This window comes from Channa argus, chromosome 9 (genome assembly GCF_033026475.1).
Source record: "Channa argus isolate prfri chromosome 9, Channa argus male v1.0, whole genome shotgun sequence".
Classification (NCBI taxonomy): domain Eukaryota; kingdom Metazoa; phylum Chordata; class Actinopteri; order Anabantiformes; family Channidae; genus Channa; species Channa argus.
In genome coordinates, this window is record NC_090205.1 from 18,690,113 (window position 1) to 18,711,112 (window position 21,000).

General features: G+C 37.5%; 1 protein-coding gene across 1 annotated transcript; it reads left to right on the top strand.

Annotated features, from left to right (window-relative positions):
- The first annotated feature begins 205 nt into the window (after positions 1–205).
- On the top strand, positions 206–20,929 carry htr1fa (5-hydroxytryptamine (serotonin) receptor 1Fa). Its single transcript, XM_067517343.1, has 3 exons — positions 206–354; positions 16,834–16,948; positions 17,340–20,929. Exon 3 carries the CDS (start codon positions 17,341–17,343, stop codon positions 18,532–18,534), a length of 1,194 nt encoding a protein of 397 aa, XP_067373444.1. The 5' UTR covers positions 206–354; positions 16,834–16,948; position 17,340; the 3' UTR covers positions 18,535–20,929.
- Positions 20,930–21,000: the final 71 nt, after the last annotated feature.

Below are 21,000 nucleotides of genomic sequence, written 5' to 3' on the forward strand. Positions count from 1 at the left end.
ATAGGGTAAGATCAGAGTATGATGATAATGACACAGACTCCTTCTGATGAAGTTTCACGGGAAATGTCGCATTAACTTGGTAGAGAAAACGATTGTCTTCTTATTACCCTTGGTTACAGGAGGGCTGTTATTACTCTTATCTTGTCTTCACACCTCCTCCTTACAGACGCATCTCTCCTTTGGTCTGTCTGTAGCCAGGCAGCGCGTTCCCGTTTGCGCGTCCCCGCTCCGTCGACACAGTGAGGGGTGTCGGCGTGAGCGTCGCTGTGCTGTGAATGGACATCAATGGGAATGTAATATTCTCCTCTCGTTGCCTGGTTTCTTCTGTCATATAATCTGTGCAACGGAAGCCCGGTAAGTTCATTTTCTGCAGGTCATACATTTGTTAAGGGATTTAGTTAGGCGGGCAACGCTTCTGAATTCCTGGACCGAAATTGTGAAGTAGTTTCTAGACAGTCACTCTGCGTGATGTGCACGCTGGATTTAATTAATATGAGCATAAATGGGATGTTGTCATCTTAACTGGTTCTGGAAATATGAAGGTCTCATCAGCGGTGTCACTTATCCATTTAAAAACCTATGCAGAGAGATTTGCCTCCACCTTTGTGCTAAGCATAACTATTTTCATGCATATAACTAAACAAAGTCAGGGATGTATAATTTTGTAGACTTTATGAAATGTATCTATGTATATTTGTCTTACTAAACACGTTTCAATGTGTCAGTGGAGCAGGATCCAATCACAGTTTATTTGTCCCCTTAGGTCTAAGGGAGTGACTACATTATAATCAGAGGGTGGTTTCAATTATGTATGACAGAGAACAAACAAACAAAAAAGAAGCTACATGCAGCTGTATAGAGTGATTGGCATTGACTAACTACTGGCCAGATCTTGACTTGGCTCACCATGACAGAGTAGTGATGAGGAGATTCCTCTTCGTTGATCTGAAAGTAAGGCTCTCTAGTGGTTGCATTTGTGTTTGTGGGTGTCTACATAGTGTATCTGCTTACAGGAACTTCTCCACTGGGGTAGATTTTATTATTTTATTATGCAACATGCTCTCCATGCATTTTTTATTTTTTTTTTACCCGTTTGTTCAGCTCTTCTGGAGCAGCTCATGGAGGATCCAACCCCCGACATTATGTGTGATCTGGAAGAACAGTGTGTGTGGATGAGAGCATTACAGTGCATGTGAGGGGGGTGTATGTGTGTGTGTGTATGTTTGTGTGTGTGCTGCAGCATTTGCGCAGGATTACTGTTGGACTGGTTTGGTGTTGTAAAGGGTCAGACACTGAGGGAATCACGTAGGTTAGAGACTTGCAAGCTTTTTCGTGTGCATTCCCATGAGTGTGCATGTGCATACAGCTGATTGTGTGCATTTGTGTCTATTGAATCTCACTGTGTGACACGAATGTCAACATTGGGGAACTCTGCAAAAGCCCAGACTAATATCAATGCCAGTTGTATTTATTTATGCATTTTCAATGTCCAATGGCAACACTTTAAAAAGTCTGTCAGTATTGGCACATGGCAGCTACGGCGTAGCTATGGTTAGAGAAAAAGTCATCGTAGATTTGCTATGGTTAGGATACAAAAATCTTGAGGGATGTAAATATGGAGAGGTTCATATATGGCCTTACTGCAAAGTCACAACAAATTTGTCTTTAAATTTAGGTGCAATAAAAGCAACAATTTCGTCAGTGCTGGATCGGATTAAGGACCCTTTCATTTAATGACTGAAATAGTGAAGGAAGTCTCCACACTGAGCTCTTCTTAGCCATAGAGACACATTTACTTGTGGTACTTAATTACAGCAGGGAAGTTATCTTGGAAAGAAAAAGAAAAAAGGGACGTCAGTGAAGAGTGGCAGAGTCAAACCAAGGACACATTGTGGTTGCAGATGATGAGACCATGGAGCAGCAAGTATCTAGTGTAGCTCTTCCTGTTGCAGTTAAGCCAAGTCTACTTTTATTTACTAATTCACCAGTCCCATTTAATTATTTTTAAAAACATTTTTTCATATTGCTAGTACATACAACACTGATTAGAACTATTATTCATCTTTCTGTTCTGTTTCAAATGAGACTAGTGTACTTTAGCTACAGTACATGCCTATTTAAACTCTAAATGCCATCTGCACTGATGCCAATAGCAATCCATCACTTATACTGAAGACATTTGGAAGCAGGACATCTTCACAATTCTTTGTACAGTATTCCTTCTTTGCTTATGTTCTTATTGTAATTTGATGTCCGACAATTAGAACTACATTTATGTTCACATTAAAGGGCAGTGGGGGAAATTTACTAGGTTTCATCCTATAATTGCACTAAAGCTTTAATAGTTTTTTTACTTACATATTTCTTGACTATGGTTGGAAAGTGGTCTACAGGACAAACATACAGACCACGCTATAAAAAGGAAGATAAAAGTAAAGAGAAGCACTAAAACATCAAACACAAGGAGAATGAAAGACCATTAACAGCAAATGGAAAACATAAAATAGCAAGAGTGCAACAGTAAAAACAGATACGCAAGTAAAGCATCACAAAAGCTCTCCACTAATTCTCCTACAGCCTATTATGGTAGGAGAAGTGATAAAAGGTAAAAGCATCCTTACAAGTTTATGAAAATCTGCATTTGACATCAGTATTTGCGCATAATTGACCCCAAAATGTAAGAGGTAGGTGAAAATTGTGAATTTGAAAAGGTGACTTCAGTGAACCCCAGACAGCATGCTTTATATCAAAATATGCCAAATGCATTAGAAAGAGAGAGTGGCTGTAGGTCTCCGCTGAGTCACCTGTTAAATGGATGTTTTGGCATTGCACTATTTACGAATTTTAGAGGGTGAATTACCCTACTAGCCAGAAAGCAAAATATCAAAGATCAGCCAATCTGAAAGAGTAAAAGACCTTTTTTCTTGTTTTTCCAATGATATTTAACCAGTGTTTCAGCTCTGTTTATCGGGTGCATGAAAGGTGCTCAGGTATATTTGTTTTGTTTTTTTACCTGCTGAATCTTAACTGTGAACTAAAAGAATATTGATCCATAGAAATACTTTGTGTAAATGTTAAAAGGCTATGTTATCTGTAGTTTATATGGCTGGTACATGGACAAGCAGCTCAATATTTTTAATTAGTCACTGTCTTTGTGTTTTTACGCAGTTGCTTTTGATGATTCCACATTAAGCTATTTGCACTTCTAATAATCTCAAAAAATTCTACCACCTTCAAACTAGAGAGAGCCTTATGTTCTGTGACCTAATGGTGACTGTTTGTTAGCTGGGGTGTATACTCTTAAATTTCAGTTTGTCATTGCCTGTGACAGAGTTGTCTTTACCTCTGTAAAATGTCACAAATAGACAAATGCAGTTTGTGAGGTTCCTCTACTCTTATGCTTATGTCATGTAAATTAGGTTGAAGTACATTTTCCCAAAGAAAAAAAGATTTATGTAGCTTCTAAGAAAGACCTATGAACTGAGTTAGGTTTTGGTGTTTTTCTCTTTTCCACAGGCTACTAACAATATCCAGACAGATACTGATGATGTACATCTGTATAGCTTCACTGACATGTCACAGAGGCAAGAGCCTCAATCAAAGTCTGTCTCCATATCTTACCTATTCATGTCAGTAAAACAGGCCTTTTTCTTTTAACACTCTTTCTATTATGTGTCTGCCAAAACTGCCTTTTATGAGGAGAACTACGTAACAACTTCACTCCTATGTTAAAAAACCCATGGCCTTCGGGAATCAACATTTAATTAATTGTCACCAATCCATGACAGATGAAAATTCAAATTAGATTGGAATTTTTATGCCAGTGCTAGCTGCCAAAAGTATGCAAATGCTAGACAGTGCACGTTGCTTTTTCATGGATCTTTGAAGACATTTTAGGGGTCTTCAAAAGCAGGACAGCATGCCAGCACAAGCAGGGACAGCTCTGTGTTTGTTTATGTGTATAAGAGAGGGAGAGAGATAGCATACAGCAACAGAATAATAAACAGATGGAACACCTTTCTGCTTGCACCTATTTGTTTTGTTAAAAGAAATTAATCCTGCAGAAAAGTGCAGCAATGAGCTTTTTACAGCCAAAGTAGTACCTGTCTCTGAATAACTTGTCGGTGCTGAGGTAGCCCTGAAGAGACCACCCATCAACTGGACACATCTAATAGAGTGGCTCATGTCTGAGAGATGGCCTCTCCTCCTGGCCTCTAGTATTAAATTGACTCCTAATGGAACAAAAGTAAAAGCGTAAAGCCCCAAGAGCAGCACCTAAAGTCTGCAATGTCCATTACATTCCACAAAACAGCACAGTTTGATGAAACGAGCAACATGTCATACTTGAGCCTTGGCTTAAGATGCGAAATTTGTCTTGAGGGTGGAAACAGGGGAAGACCACAGGCTATTTATAGTGAAAATATTCAACGTATTGTGTCTCCTTTTTTCTGTCCTGTGGTTAGATGTTTCAAAAATGACAATACTTTTATGAGTTATAAACGTAGTAAAGGACCATGCCAGACAGGCCAGGGTTGTAAAGCCAAGGCCTGTATTTCCCGCTTTAGGGACTGCTCTATAGACAGTTTAGTCCTTAGTAAAGACCAGGTCATGTACAACACTTGCATTGCAACAGCTCTTGCTAACCTTTCATTAAATCAATGCAACATGGAGTGTGTGATTGGCATTGTAACATCAGATGTCTACTATTCTAAATGTATCCCGCTTAACTAATAAAAAAAAAAAAAATTTTTTTTAATTACATTTCACCCATATAAAGCCTTGTAACAGCCTTGTAGATGAATCTTGATAACCTTGCTGGCAACACACAAATCCCGTTTTTTATTTTGTATCCAAGTGAATTAAATTCATTTTACATTGTTCTGCTTCAAGTTCTTCCCCTTGGTAGTGCAAACTCCCACTAACATGGCTGAACAATTCTAACTTTAGGAAGCACTGGTCTATCGTCAAAAGTAAGATGTAAATATTTCTGTCAACAAGTCCTCCAAATTGTTTGTCCTTTTCTCCTCATAGAATTGTTTTCCAGTTCAATGCTTTATTCAACATGGCAATGTCATTTGTCTCTGCCTTCCAGAAGGTTTACAACACAGCCATGAAGTCAGACTCACAGAACAGTACTGACAACAGTACAGAGATGTTAGCTCCCATATACTACAATGTATTCTTGTTTATTGTAATTGATAATGACTAAAGATTAATTTATGTCCCAGCATTCAAAATACATTACACTATAGGATGTGCAAGTGGGCTATGCTGTTGTGAACGTTTGAGCTTGTGTTATTGTATGTCTGTTTTGCTCTACAATTTCTCTGTTCCCCTGCTTGTTAGCAGTAGGGTTTCTATGCCACCATACAGTTTTCTTCATCACTGTGGCATATTCTCCATTCAGCCATCTAGTGCCCATGTTATACCTACAGCAGGGACTGACGCAAGTATAATCAAATTTATTACCTGTATGGTTGTGCAGAGCACGTTCAAAGGTAGCGGGTGCATGTACTGGGACAGGGTACAAATGAAGCAGATTAACTCGCCATTTTCACACTTCTAATCAAGAATATGCCTGATAGGAAGTTACAAATTGTCCTGCCGTTGTTAATACGGTGGTGTCTACAGTGCCTAAGCTGAGGTGAGTGGTCTCTCTCACTCAAAGGGAGCAATGAGCCAACAAGCAGCTGCCGATGAGGGTCCAACTAGTGCCATGTAGTGCCAACTACTACCACAACAGTATCATTTGTCACTTGAAGAAAAATAATTTAGAGCATTTTTGGAGCAGGTGCTGATGCTGCTGTTCTTCTTGGGAGGGCAGTTTTTGTTCTTCAGTTTTTTCGCAAGGATGCTTCTCTTTATTTTACGTCCTTACAATTATAATCAAATCCTGTGACATTATCAAAAGCCACTAACCAGGATTGTGTGTAACCACAGTCTGATAAAATGAATACCTCAGGTGCCATACTTGTCCTTTGAAGTCCACATTAATGCCACACGATTCACAACATATCTAAGCTGCTAACATGAACAGAGGTTATGTATGGTCTCGATTGTAGCGTCCGGTAGCTGTTGTTCCATTTGTTGAGCTCTGATATGTTTATTAATAATAGATAATCCCCAGAACCAAACAACAATCTCTAGGTTGCTTGTAGTTAGGCTGCCAAACACACACTAGTTTAATATTGCATCTCCATACAGACAGTCTGACTGAGCAACGTCACTATCACCGTACCCAAGCTCAATACAATTATCTGCATGGCAGGGTACATCTTTCACATTTATGCATATTCATCAATTATATGACTTTATGTACACTAACCATTAAAACAGGAATCACACAAGGACTTTCAAAACCTCTTCCACTGTCACAGACCCTGCATCTGTAAAGGCTGAAGGTTGCAATCCCAGCTATTTTCTTTGATTATTACACGAACATAAAAAAGTGTACACTCATTTTTCTCCCTCCAATATTTCCCTGATGCTCCAAGGAAAGATGAAAAAAAAGAGTTTTCTTCATCCTTCATGTGACATTGATTGATTTTTGTTTGTGTTGATTTCTTTCTAAACAGTGCTTTTTGCAACACAAATGAAAAACATCTTGTGAATGCAAGAAATATGTCAAAGTTCAAACCTAATTTGCTTTTGAATTTCAGATTCAGAGAGGAAATGGGGGAGTTGCTGCATGTCCACATTTAATTATTAGATCATAGAGAATGTAAATGATGAAGAAGTTTGGGAATGTCATGTTAAAAATCTAAAAGGTCTGAACACAAATTTCACATTGGTTTCACACTGGTTTCACTCTGCTTGTAGTTCAATTTCAGTTCAGTTTTAGCTGGGGACACAAGTTGTGTGTCATTTCAGGGGGTTCTTCATGGACCACTAAGGGTAAAATTATTTACTAAATTCTCAACATTTTATAAATGAGGAGTTCAGATGTGTAAGAGTGTTTAAAAAATACAGTATTTGATTGTGCCATACTTGTCCATTACTCATCTCATGAGAATTTACAGTGACCTCAACGACTGTTCCAGCTACTTTCAAAGCTGTTAACTTTGTCTATGTGGGTGGGTTGTAGATGCAGGCTGGATAATGTTTCATGAGTATTTTGCAAATGACTGTGTTTTTGTGAAAAATGCTAACAAATGTAAGACTTATGGAATCCACTGCTAATTGATGTATTGCACAAAAATTTGACAAAAACACATGTTTTTTGTGAATTATTTGTGATTTGTATGTGTTGTAAATGTACTGAAAAATACGCGTATAGGCCAAAAATTTCGTCTTTCCGTGGAGTGAATGGTCTTGTGTTCCCTGCAGGGTTTTATTTAATGCATTAGTATATCCCTTGTAGATGTGTTCCCCAAGCGTTTAAGCCCAGTTTTATTGCACTTAGTAAACCGGTCCTTCATTCTGATGATATTGTAGTATTAGATTTTGGCTTAATGACCATTGTTCCAAGCTGTAAATAAATACTTTGAAGTTTTTATGTCCATATTAGGTTCTTTGTCCAAACCCTCTGATATTAAACAACAGGACTGTGGGTTGAAAGAGCACCTCCCTGTAGAGAAGCAGACATATAATGAAATTTTGGCAGATGATGTAAAAATTTTTCCTTGAAAGAAAAAACTCAAAAATGCAGAATGTAAAGCTGTGCAATATATTGGTTGGGTAAGGTTACTAAAAAACATGGTTAGGGTTAGTAAGAAAAGTTGCAATTTGTTTTAAAAATCACTGTCTTCTGCACATCACATGTCACATAACTGGTTACAATAACAGAAACACCACTAGTTTTCACACTAGTATCAAACTGTGGTCTCCTGTTGGAAAGTCACCTGATTTGTTGTCCATCCACTCTTCTTTTTAGATACTTTTGTTCGAGGTGATGGTCTTATGTTCACTACAGCTGATGGATGTTACCAAACAGTAATATGTTTCTTATAGTTATTTTCGGCTGCTGGAGAAAACAGCCTGTCATATTTTAATGGAGGGTAGTCTTCTCAAGCTACTGTTTGTGTGATGAACCATGAAGGGAAATATAAAGTCTCAGTTCCGCTCAGCTGTGGTAGATTGCAGACTAACAACAAGGGTTTGAGTATTTAACCTTTTACACACACCAGAATTTCAAGACTTTAAAGATGATGGTCGAAACACTGCTCCCTTTTTCTATGCAATAAACAACTTATTAGCAAGCTCCCATTTCCCATTTGAAATGGGAGATGTCAACAGACTCAACAAGTCTTTGTTGAATTGATTGTATCTTTTTTCTTTAGACTGAGCAACTGGATGATTTAATTTACTAGTGTCCCGTGCATTGATTATTGTCTTAATGAGCATATAGTAAAATTTGGGATGCTTCAAACACTTATAATCAATTTCATCTGGAAACACACTAATCGAAATACCAGTTATTTGCACATTGTCATGCCTTCTTACATTGTGTATACAAAAAATCTAACTGATGTATTAAACAAACCCCTAAGGTCATTCAACAAATAGGAAATGTTAATTTCTGTTTAGATATGGCTGGGTTGGTTGGTTGATGAGTTTACAAGAAACATCCATTAAATGACTTCCCTTTGTCTTATTTACAATTAAGCAAATTTCATCTAATTGTGACAATATTTTCTGAGGAATCCATAATTGGCTTAAGATTATTTGAGTGTAGTTTGTAACACATAAATCTTGTAAAGTTCGAAAATGCACATAGATCAAAGTGTTTAAAACCACTATTAAATTCAAAGACATATGATTCTAATGGACCAGACAATTTGGATCCAGTTCTGATGATGAGATGATTCTTAAATTGATCTCACCAAACCAATGATCATTCTGTCTTCAGCTTGACATTGGCTTAGCATCTAAGACTTCTAGTTATTATTTGCTGTGCAATTACTGTTTGGGCACCAGGAGACCAGGAATCAGTTTATGAGCTCAATATATGCTAAAAGGAATTCCAACTCCTCACAGGATAATTCAATTGTAATGTGGGTCTTATTAAACCCCTGCAGCTCCTCTAAAGACATTATTTAGCATATTTCTACTGTAAAGCTGCTTGCTGCTGCACTCAGAGTGTTCTCTCACCTTGCAAGTTCTAATCATCCATCTGTTTTCATCAGTGACGAGCATGTTGCTTGTGTCAGCAGCATATCAAACAGAAATTCCCTCATTCCATTTACTTTTCCATTTACTAAAGTAGTTTATGATTTTCTTCTATTTTCTTCTATTAACATGTTTTTAAAATCTACACCAAAGCACCATATTTTTTGCAGTATGTACACAAAGTATGCCAAGAAAATGCCTGTTTTCAGTTTTTAATTGCAGACAAAATATGAACACTTTTTTATTCTAATTATAAATTGTTTTTGCAGAGTGAGAGTGTTACTCCTGCCAATAGAACGTCATCACACTTCATATTTTTTGGGACAAAGTTGTGTTATCACATGATAGTTCTGTTGTGATGAGGGACTATTTTTGTGGCCCTTGCTGTCGATGACATTTCAAGGACATGTCAGTCTTTAGAGTTGGCTACTGAACAGCAAAGTATAAATAAGAAACATCAAATTTATCCTTCTTATTGTGTCATTGTTTCCTTGATGTTGGTATCAAACAGAATACGCCTGCAGCAGTGGGAAAAGAGGGCATGATAATAAAGAACATTGAAATAATATTCCTGCATTAAGAGTATTTTTATGAACCTCACATCAGTTGAACCATTCGCTTAAGTGCCACCATCCAGGTTATTTACACAAAGGTGCACCCATTACATGGTAACTCTTGTGGAAAACAGTAAACATTAGCAGAAGATATTAGCTCATGCTGGTTTGAGTAACTATGCATGAGGTGAACTTTAATTAAACTCATGTGGCTGATTATGTATTTGGGATAATTATATGTGTGTGAGGATTGTTTGTTTTCTGACATAATTCAGAAGATGTTTTTAATTGTAGTAAAATGTTTACTGATGATAATTAAAACTGATGTCTTCATACGCCTAAGCATAAGTGTGTGTGCATGTGTGTGTCTGCTTGAAAGAGAGGGGGAGACAGAAAACGTAGTCTACAATACCATGACAATAACAATAACATGACACATGACTGCCATACATGTAATGGTAGCTTGTGCAAAGCCACAGTGATATTAACTTTTGAATCAAATCTGTGTTTGATGTTAAGATGTTTGCATATAGTGGGGGCATCACAGAGCATCACAGCTTCAGCTGCATCTTTTATGTCTTTCTTTGTCGATTGATTTTCTTTTATTTGCAGTGGTTGCGTCTCAGACTTGTTTATTAATCCCCATAGCAAAATATATTTATACAAAATACCACTACTGTAATTTGCTTTGATAAATAGATTTTAAAAGAAATATACCTTTCAAATTATATTCACTGGCAATGTTTATTCAACAAAAACAACAATGATTCTTAGTTGTAGGTGGCTCTGCATTTACAACGTGTTCTGTTATTTTCCTGAGCAATTACCTCAGCTGCTTACAGAAATAATATATAGTGTTGTTGTTGTTTTAGGGAAGAACAGTATCCTAATAGCTGTAACATTTTAATATCAGACCATTAACTATATCAAAGTACGCATAAGCTGTAAAATGAATAATTTCTCCCATTCAATAGTCAAACCGCTGTAGCACTAATTTGCAGAGAGATGTGCTCTTTTCTCGCAGCTACTGTGGGCAAACATTTCTTTGAAGTAAATGGCACAGGTCAGACCCCTGACAATTTTAGCCTTACGACAACCCATATTTATCTCAAAATTATCCTCAGTGCACAACCCAAGTTCCAAAAAACCCAAGACACTCTGTAAAATGTAAAGTCCAAATACACCTATTTGCAAATCAATAAAACTAAAATTGTACAAAGACTACACATAAAATGCTGAATCTGAGACATTTGACTGCTTTGTTGGAAAGTTTTACTCATTTTGAATTTGTTGCCATCAACAAAAATAAAAAAAGATTGGGGAAGGAGCATGTTTACCACTGTGTTTGGGAACGGAGGAGACTAAATCTTTTATTTTGAAAGCTTTCCCATTGTTGCTTGCTATGGAATTCTACGGCCTCCGACATATTTTTTGCTTCATTTTGTGCCATGTTTTTCATTTTGCCAACCTTTTCTAGTGGGGACAGATTTGGACTGCAGGCAGTTTAGCACCTGATTCAACACATATAATATCTGAAATTGTTTCCTTTGTGTTAAGCTTGCTGTATATAATGTGTTTTGCTTGTGTGAAAAATGAATTATGTTTACTCTTCTGGGTTGTACCAAGCTACACAATCCTTCAACTTTAGGTACTGACAGTAATAAATAATATTTGTGTGTAAAAAGTGTAGAAAACACAGTATAAGGCAATGTGTTATACTGTAAGTGATTGAAATAAATGTGAAAAGCAGCTACATAAATAGCCCACCATTGTCTTTTTTCATTAAGACAAATATAGAAAAATAAATATACAGTAGGCATACAAGTAGCTACATTGTAAAATATTTTAATAATTTAAACTCCAGCTAATACTTTCTACATTTATTCAAAATATTTATTTATATTTAGCACATTTTTCAGCTTAAAATTATATTTTGTAGGGTGTTATAGTGGTAAGCACTGCCAATTTTGGTCCTGTTGGTTGTATGAGAGGGTAGTCCCAAATTATATATATTAGTGTATCTGTGTTTTGACTCTACATATAAGAATTGGTATATATGATGCCACAGTAGGTGAACTTCACTTGGATGGCAAACATAATAATAAAGGAAGTTTACAAAGACAAGAAACAAGCATTATATTCCATATTATTGATCTATGACGTTGGAATATAAAAACTAACTTTGACTTGTGTGCAATGTGTAATGGCTGAGTAATGTTGTCCTTGTGACATTGAGCTGAAAAAATCTGCTTAAAAATCATCCCAGTGGGCCTCCACTGACCCCATCACATGTGGGTGGTTGCAGCTCTACAGATGTTTCTATGTTAGTATAACAATGTAATTAATATTAAGATCCACTCCGCTGTCTCTCTCAGTAATCTCAGTGATTTGGATGAGGACACCAAGAGAACATTGGTGGGACTGTGCAGTTGTTTTGTCAGGATGTTCAGTGATTTAGAGAGAAAAAAATTATCTTTTATGCAGCTGTGTGTGTCCAGTGCCTCCCCACAATGTCACCCTGTGCCACATGCACAGAGGCTTGTGTGGCTGTTTCGCTTTGATTTGGAGCCTCTAGATATGTAGGACTGTTTGCCACAAAGTCAAAAATGTTCATATCCTTCATGCAGTAGAAACAAAACTGTTGATGACAGACACTGGTAACAATTACTCATTTATTTTAAACTCAGTACAGAATGCCTCAGGCATTTATTGCTATAGTCACATTTAATCAGTATTGTTATATGGGAATTCAAATGCTGCTCACTGCAGGCTTGAACAGATGCTTTTTCCTCCTATTATTATGGAGAACTTCTTCTTTCTTCAGTCTTATTTCACATTACAGTATACCTACAGTATACCACAGATCCCACAGTGTAGTGCTTGCAGGAAAGAAAGCATGAGCTGCGTCAGAGAAGTTGTGCATTAAAGGTATACCTATTATTAACTCAAGGTGATAATGAGATTTCTGTGCACAAAGAGGAAATCAATCCCATAGATTGGCACTACAGTACTTTTTTCAAGCCATTTTCAGACTTTTTTTTAACAGTGATTGTATTGTTATGAGAAACATAGCTTCCTCTTTGCAGCCTAATGCAAGATTTTTGTTTCCCTCCACGTGTTACTGATGCACAACTGTGTAACAACAAATCTCAGTCTGCTTAGCAGTAATTGAGACATTTTATTCTATCATCTGTACAAAGAGCAAGCTGAATTTTGCCACCACATTTCCTTTCTGCAGGAGCTTTGATAAATTGTTTGGTCACTCTGACCTAGACTCAACTTACATTTTCTCTTTAAAAAACAAAAGAAAACAAAGAAATAAAAGAAGAGGCAGCACGGTGTAAGAGTGGTTAGCACTCTTACTTCACAGCAAGGAGGTCCTGGGTTCAATCCCTGGACTGGATTGGGCCTTTCTGTGTGGAGTTCCCCTCTCTCTGTTTTCCTTGGGTTTGTGTAGGTTTTCTCCAGGTGCTCCGGTTTCCCCTACAGATAAAAGCATGTGTGTTAGGGACCAGGTCAGGTTGGCCCATAGTGGTGGCGCGCTCAGTCGCAGGGGCTCAGGACTGATGCAATTTCATTGTATGCCTTGTGTGTATAATGACAAATAAAGCACTTTACTTTACATCCAGTGGAAGAATTTATGTCTTTATTTGACCTAAACTCAGACCATAAGTGGCTGCACTTATTATATAAAAATTAGCCAGACAGTACTTCCTGTACATTCAATAAATCAGTTGGTTCACACCGTTCAAATACAACAAACACTGTGGTAAAGCTATTAACTTTGTCCATTTGTTTCTACAAACTAAACAATTTCAAAAGAAGATTAAGCTATTCAACAAAATGTGCAAAAGCTCTGCCCTGTTTCTTGAGCGCCTGAACCAGTTAAATCAAATCCAGTCATTAGGGAGCATCTCAGCAGCTAATACTTATATCTGTAGGAAGCAGGTAGAGAAACCTGCTGGTGACATGATGTGCCTTTGCTTGTGCAGTGAAACCCAAGCTGTGATGCGCGTGAATTGGTCCAGCCAAGCTTAAAACAAGGACACAGGTCAATGAGTGAGAACAGGGACTGCTGCAAAGGGAACATGACAGCAGTTTAGCTGACTCTGAGAAATTGGAGTGATATCACTCTTTTGTAGAATGCAGGTCAGAATGAGTATGAATCACTAAAAACTATATGAATCACTTAATCACACATTACCATTAAAAACTATTTTTATTGTTCTGTATTCATACTTCTCTGCATAAAATATTAATCTGTTGAAAATTAATTAAAAACAGCTACATGAAATAAAATGTAATTGAAATATTTGAGGAAATGGTTTGTCATCATCCACTGTAGTAGTAAGCACTAAGCACTAAGCAGAGTGCTTTTATGCCCTAGCTAAAATGAATCTTAATTTTCACTTTTGTGTGGCACCTTAGACAGTGTCATTGCAGCATTTCCTTTTTGGACCAACTTCATAATTTACCAAATAGCAGCAGGTTTTGACAAGCAGATAAATATAGAGACAGAAGCAGTAAATAAATAAGAGATGCTCTGTGCTCACATGGAGCTTAGACCTGTCACTCACATAATCAGCTTCGTCAAAACAACACTTGGCAGCCTGATGTCCTGTCTAGGCCAAACTGCTTGAGAGATTGGACTGAATGTGATAGATGAACCTTTGGAGGACAGAAATAGTGATTGAATGTAAGTGTTGAATGCAAGTTGTTTGGAAATTAGAGTGATGTCAGTATTTGTATGTGTTTGTACATATAACTGGTTTGCACATAAGTTCGAGCTGTGAGTAAACTCAGGGTGGATTATAGTAATCTCTATATCTCCATCTCCAAGGAAATATTTTAACGTGTTACTGCTGTGTCAGCCTCCTTGTTATCTGTGCAACCTGAATCTGTTGCTTGTAGACAGCATTGGCATCATCATACAATATTTTTACACTGTATCTTGATATTACAGCCTCATAATAACCTTGCATCTTAAATTGTTGCATTTTAAAAACAGTTATTTAAATGCTGAATAATAAACTATAGAGCCCATTAAATATTACTGAGCACTATCACAGTGTGCCGTTCTTATTTTACCTGTTACCATAACCTATCAATAAAAAAACACACATTTTAAAGTTATGGTATCATTTTAATGCAGTGTGATTATCAATCTCTAAATGAAGCTGTTCTCTGTTTATTGAATTCATGCAAGTTCACTTTAGTTCTGACCACAGTGGTGAGCAGGTTTATACTGCTACTTATTTTCAGATTGCGTTGTGATTTAGCCTTTGTTTTCGAACATTTCAAGGCAACACTGACTGTTTATTAGTTGTATATACTGACTGGCAAACACTGTTAGTGCATAACATCAGTCACTGCAGTTACAAATATGCATGCACATGAGAATACAGAAACATTGTGTGCTATACAAATACTGTATGTCTAATAATTTAAGATGCACAGCTGAGAATACATCAGTGTAGCCACAATTATAATCCATCTGTGGCAAGTAATCTGCATATTATATTTTCTTCCAAATTAATCCGAGAGTAAACCGGAAAAAGTGTAGAATTGTATCAAAACAGAGACAAAGACAGTTTATCATCCTTAAAGCCTGAAATAACAGGCATAAGGGAACAAATCCTCCTTATTGTTGAACTTCACAGTAGCTAAGCAATTTGTTCTGGATAGGTTAAAACAATTTGTTTTTAAATTCATTTTTTTCTGCCAGCATAATAAAACGAACTGTACCTGACTCTTCTTAGCAAGGAGTCAGCTTTTTAAGTGTTTTGTAAAACTTCATTTTCGGAAGTCATTTCCTTTGCACTGAGCCTGAAAATCTATTTTAAAACCTTTGCCAGGAGGCTAAAACTCCTGTTTTCAACAAACTGTGTATACAGTGTACATAATATTTAGAAATACAAGCTGAGAAATCCCAAAGGTTCTTTGTGTCAGCATATGTCAAACAACAGTAATAAAGAGTAAAAATGATTTCTTTTATGCAATAAAACAGTAAGCAGAGATAAACCAGGTGACTCAGTCTGGCAATGGGAGTGCCAATGCCCACTCCTTAAGGTAAGGTAGTGAAACAATACTTCACGTATGCCTCTGCACTGCTCTTGGTGAACTTCACCTACATATTACATAAGCTGTTCATGTTTGTAAAGATGATGAAAAAATAAAGACAATTCCATCTTGATTTTGCATTTCATGCCACTTGGAGCCTTTTATACAGTTTCGCACTAGTAAGAGTTGGCCACATGGTCCAACGGTAAAACCAAATTATTTTATGGTAAAATTTTTTAGCAGCCGCTTCACCTTGTGTGAGGGTTAAGTGAAAGAAAATCTCCTATCACATTCAGCTGTCATATATCCTTGCCACCCCAATTACCCACCCACCTACTTAGCACCAGACCTAACACTTGAGAATCGAACAGTCTCAGTAGAGACCTGACAGTCAGAGTTTGGATGCCACGGCACTATCACAACATTAAGTAAAACTACTGTACTTCTTGTGTTTCTATAGCAACAGTTCCCACTCATGACTTCAGGATACTGAGCAATGCAGAGAGCGAAGGAGAACCGCATTGACAGTCATACCTGGACATTTTAATCATAGAAGCTGTTGCTAGATAAATGGTCAATCAGTAGTTACATTGTGTGATATAATGTGCAGTGATATTATTTGGACTGCAATAAAACTTTTAGAGGATGTTTGTTAAGAGATTGTAATTATGGCATTAAAAGTTATCAAATTACTCCCAAATTATGTGTACTTTCCACAGTCAGTTATGCCTTATCACATTTGAAAAGCTTTAGTAGAAACAATTTTGTCATCTTACAATAAATGGAAACCATATTAATAATTATCCTACAAAACACACATTTGAGGGACAGAAGTCAAATTGATTAAAAAAAAGTAGTCCCCAGATCCAGACCCAAAGAATGCGCTTTACATGAATTCAGTAAACACAAAAATTAAATTCAGAAAAACGATTCTCTGCATCTGCAGTGATTTTTACTGTTGTATAAATGTATTTGTCCTTGGCTGCATTTTTACTTTGGTGTTTCTAAGTACATTTTCATTTCTCTCTTCAATCTCCTGTCACTCTCTCTACCTCTCTCTTACTTCCACATAAATTCTCTCTCTTTATCCCTTTGCCTCTTCCACTCCCAGATGCTGATGAATGACAGGAGTATTATGATGGCAGATCTGGCCAGCAGGAAAGACCAGAGCAGATTGTCTACTGTACACTGAACTAACGTAAGAACTAACGTTAGAACTTCAAAAGGTAAGAAAGGACTACTAGATTGGTACTTTTAAAGTTTCACAAACCTTTGCGGGTAATTATGCAGATTTTAAAAGCATTGCCAGTAATTAATTAAAATCTTGAACGTAGTCTTTAAAATCCATTATGTTTGAAATCATATTTTGACCTTTCTTTCATTCAGTCTAACATGTTCATGTATGAAATACCTAAAGCAAAGTTATTTGCTGCGAATATTTAGAAAAGCCAAATGGAAAAGAGAACTCCATATAGGCAGATTACATAACATGAAACAATAAACACAGCAATCACATGAAAAGTATTGTCTGCCTCCACCCCCCCCAAAAAGCTAAAGTAAATTTCCCTAAAGTTCCTTTATGTTTAATTCTCAATTGTTTTTCCATTCTACTTGCAGAATGGATTTCCCCAACTGCACTGAAGGGGTGTTTGCTACAGGCAAATGTTATGAGTCACTGGAAACCACTAAACTTCCTCCCAGTAAAATCCTTCTCACACTGACCCTGTCTGCACTGGCCGTCCTGACTACATTCTTCAACTGCCTGGTAATAACAGCTATCGTTGTCACCCGCAAATTGCACCACCCAGCCAACTACCTCATCTGCTCATTAGCAGTAACCGACCTGCTGGTGGCTGTGCTGGTCATGCCCTTCAGTATCATTTACATCCAGAAAGAAAGCTGGGTCATGGGTCAGGTGGTTTGTACCATCTGGTTAAGTGTGGATATCACCTGCTGCACCTGCTCCATTCTGCACCTTGCTGCAATTGCCATTGACCGATACAGGGCCATTACTGATGCGGTGGAGTATTCACGCAAACGCACAGGGGCCAGGGCTGGTGCAATGATTGCCGTGGTGTGGCTGTTGTCCATCCTCATCTCACTTCCTCCTCTACTATGGCGGTACTACAGTGGGGATGCAGAGCAGCAAGACCAGTGCATCATCATCCACCATCACATGGCCTTCACGTTGTACTCCACCCTTGGAGCATTTTACATCCCTCTGCTGCTCATCCTCATCCTCTACTACAAAATCTACCGGGCAGCTCAGACCCTCTATATGCGTAGGGAGGCCAGTCGAGCCAGCCGTCACTCATGCATGACCAATGGGAGCATGATCCCCTCATCCTACCCTGCTGGAGAGGATGACAATGATGGGGGGCCTCGTAGTCCAGAGCCCGTAAGCCCACCAGAAAAGTCTTTCTCTGAGCCGTCAACTGAGGAACCTCCACGTGAACGGGTGCGTGTGTCGGTTAAGGCTTTCCAATGCAAGTCGCGCCGGCATGAGTCACGTAGTGAATCACGTCGGAGTCAGTTCTACCAAGGACCACGAATTTCAGGCTCACGGGAACGCAGAGCAGCATCTACACTGGGATTGATCATTGGGGCGTTTGTCATCTGTTGGTTACCATTTTTTGTCAAAGAGGTTATCGTCAATACCTGTGGTGCTTGCAGTACTTCAATGGAGATGGCTGACTTTCTGACGTGGTTGGGGTATCTCAACTCTCTGATCAACCCCCTCATCTACACCATCTTTAATGAAGACTTCAAAAAAGCTTTCCAAAGACTTGTTCGGTGCAGTCATTACCTCTGATGGTCAAAATTATGCATGATCATGTCCATACAGCATCAAACGTACACATGTAACGGGGAGATGACCAACTAAGAGCTGGAATTCAGAAAATACTGACTAAAAACTGACTCAGTGTGCTTGAGAGAGACTAATTTCAAAGAGGAAAAGATTGACACTCATTTCCAAACTCTTCACCAGGCACTTCAACCTAAATGTCATCAGCTCACCAGCTTAACAGTAAAGTTCCACACTGTAATACAAGTCCTGCTATTAATAGAACAGCCCAAGATCTCCCTGATGTTAGTTAGTGTGTGTGAAGGGACACTAACATGTTGGTTTTTAGGAAAATGGGCCATCGCTGACCTTTTTGAGGTTGGGGTTCCGAGCATTAGTGATCAGCCCTATTTAAAGGTCTCAAAATAGCTGACCATTATGCCTGTTTCTGGCTAAAATACTGAACATGTGTCAAATACCACAGCATACCAAGCTGTGACTTCCTGTGGCTCACTGACTGTAACAGTGACTGTTAACAGAAGTAGCTGATGAATGTGGCACATACAAAGCCCCGCAAAGCATTCCAATGAATAAAAAGTATAAATTTGGATATTTGTTTAACCTTCTTGATACATAAAGATTAATGATACAGATTTAATTTACACGACAATCCAAAATCTTAGTGCCTGCCATTCATAAAAGTTACACACCTGAACTTAACATGCCCTGTATTAAGGATTAACAGAATGCCTTAAATACAGCGGTTCACTTTTGTAGGAGGTTCTATGTCACTATAACTGATATTTTTGCCCAAGTTTTAAATTTGCTTTTGGTAATTTTTTAAAAGATCCATTTATTTATTTATGTGTTTATTTATTTATGTGTTTATTTATTTATTTATTTATTACATATGACTCCCACATCATAGCTCACATTAGGTTAATGAATGTGAGAATCAACGGTGGAGAAATCCTCATTACATTACTCCCACTCAAATACTTGGAATAGAACTACTATTTATTTACTGCCTCCAAGAGGGCACATGATATGTGGCTAGAAATATTGTGGATGAGTCAAGTGTGAGGGTGTACTGTATGCCAAGGAGATAATAAAAGGTATGTCATTTATTTACATACATCTCTGACAGTTTGACCAGAATCTGTATGCTGTTTTTTTATTTGTTAGTCACTGTCTCAATAGCCTGTTCAGTAATAAACAGTCCACAGCTGAAGGATGTTCCCCCCATTCTTATTTGAGCTGATAATAATTTTCTGAGTGACTGTTTCGAATGTGAGATAAGTACAGACACTATGTGTGACAACAGAAAGATTATTGAAGAAAATCATAACTCACAGATAATCTCTATGTGTGATATGATATACTGCCATCTCATATTTCAGTTTGTTGACATCGTGCTGTTCAACGTGAACCATGGATGACAAAATGTGCCCTATATACCAATATGATGGCGCTCCCTTGTGGTCATCAGCAAGACTGCACACATTCACAGCTCCAACAGAGAGTTTATGAATCGGCATTTATGGCATTGTGCCCTGAGCCAGACTACCCTGCCTCTCCCCCAGTGACAGGTGGGACAGGCTCCAGCACCTTTGTGAACCTTAAGAGAATAAGTGGTTAAGTTATTGGAAGAATGAATATATGGTATTGTTCATTTGACCTAACATGTCAAACAAATAAAAACCTTAAAAAAGTCCTTTCTGATTCAATATTTATTAAAAAATATATTTTATTTTCTAAAAAAATTAAAACTCCAAAAAATGTTTCAAATGATAACATGAAACTAAATGCTAAATGTCTATATAGAAGAGGGTTCATGTCTATGTACGCACAGAATTATGGGTGTGCTCACAAAGTCACTGAGCCCACATTTTTTGTTGAAGCAACTTGTTGCCTTGTCTGTTTCCATAGCACACAATAAACTGCTGCAGCAAATATATATACACCCAAGTGAACATCAGGGCAGGCATCACACACACGGCAAAGCAAAGTTTTCTGTTTCTATTCTTAAGCCACTAGATGAGATGTGCAGGACCTTAAAGAACTGTTGTGGTTCTCCGGGGTAAACCAACAATTACAAGACAATAATTCTATGCACAAGGCAGTTATGCTCTTTTGTGATGAGGATTTTTGCATTAAAATCTTAATTCAAATTGAGACTTTGAAACCTATATTTTGAAACCTACAGTTTGATATGTGTTAATGTAAGAAGTGTAAGTAATAAGATTAACAATGGCTAAATACTATTGAGCTGCTTCAGTTTTAAGGTCCTGTTGTACAGGCTACTGAGACATCTGTGCTTTTCTGATACCTGAAAAACGCCCATTATAGATTGAGATTTAATATTAAAATCTATAAGAGATTCTACAGTTCATGTTCAAAATTAAAGATATTTGTTTTTTTCTATCTGTTTCGAATGTATCTGCATTTGTCTTGCATTTAAATATCTATTGTTTTCATGAGTTACAAACAGAG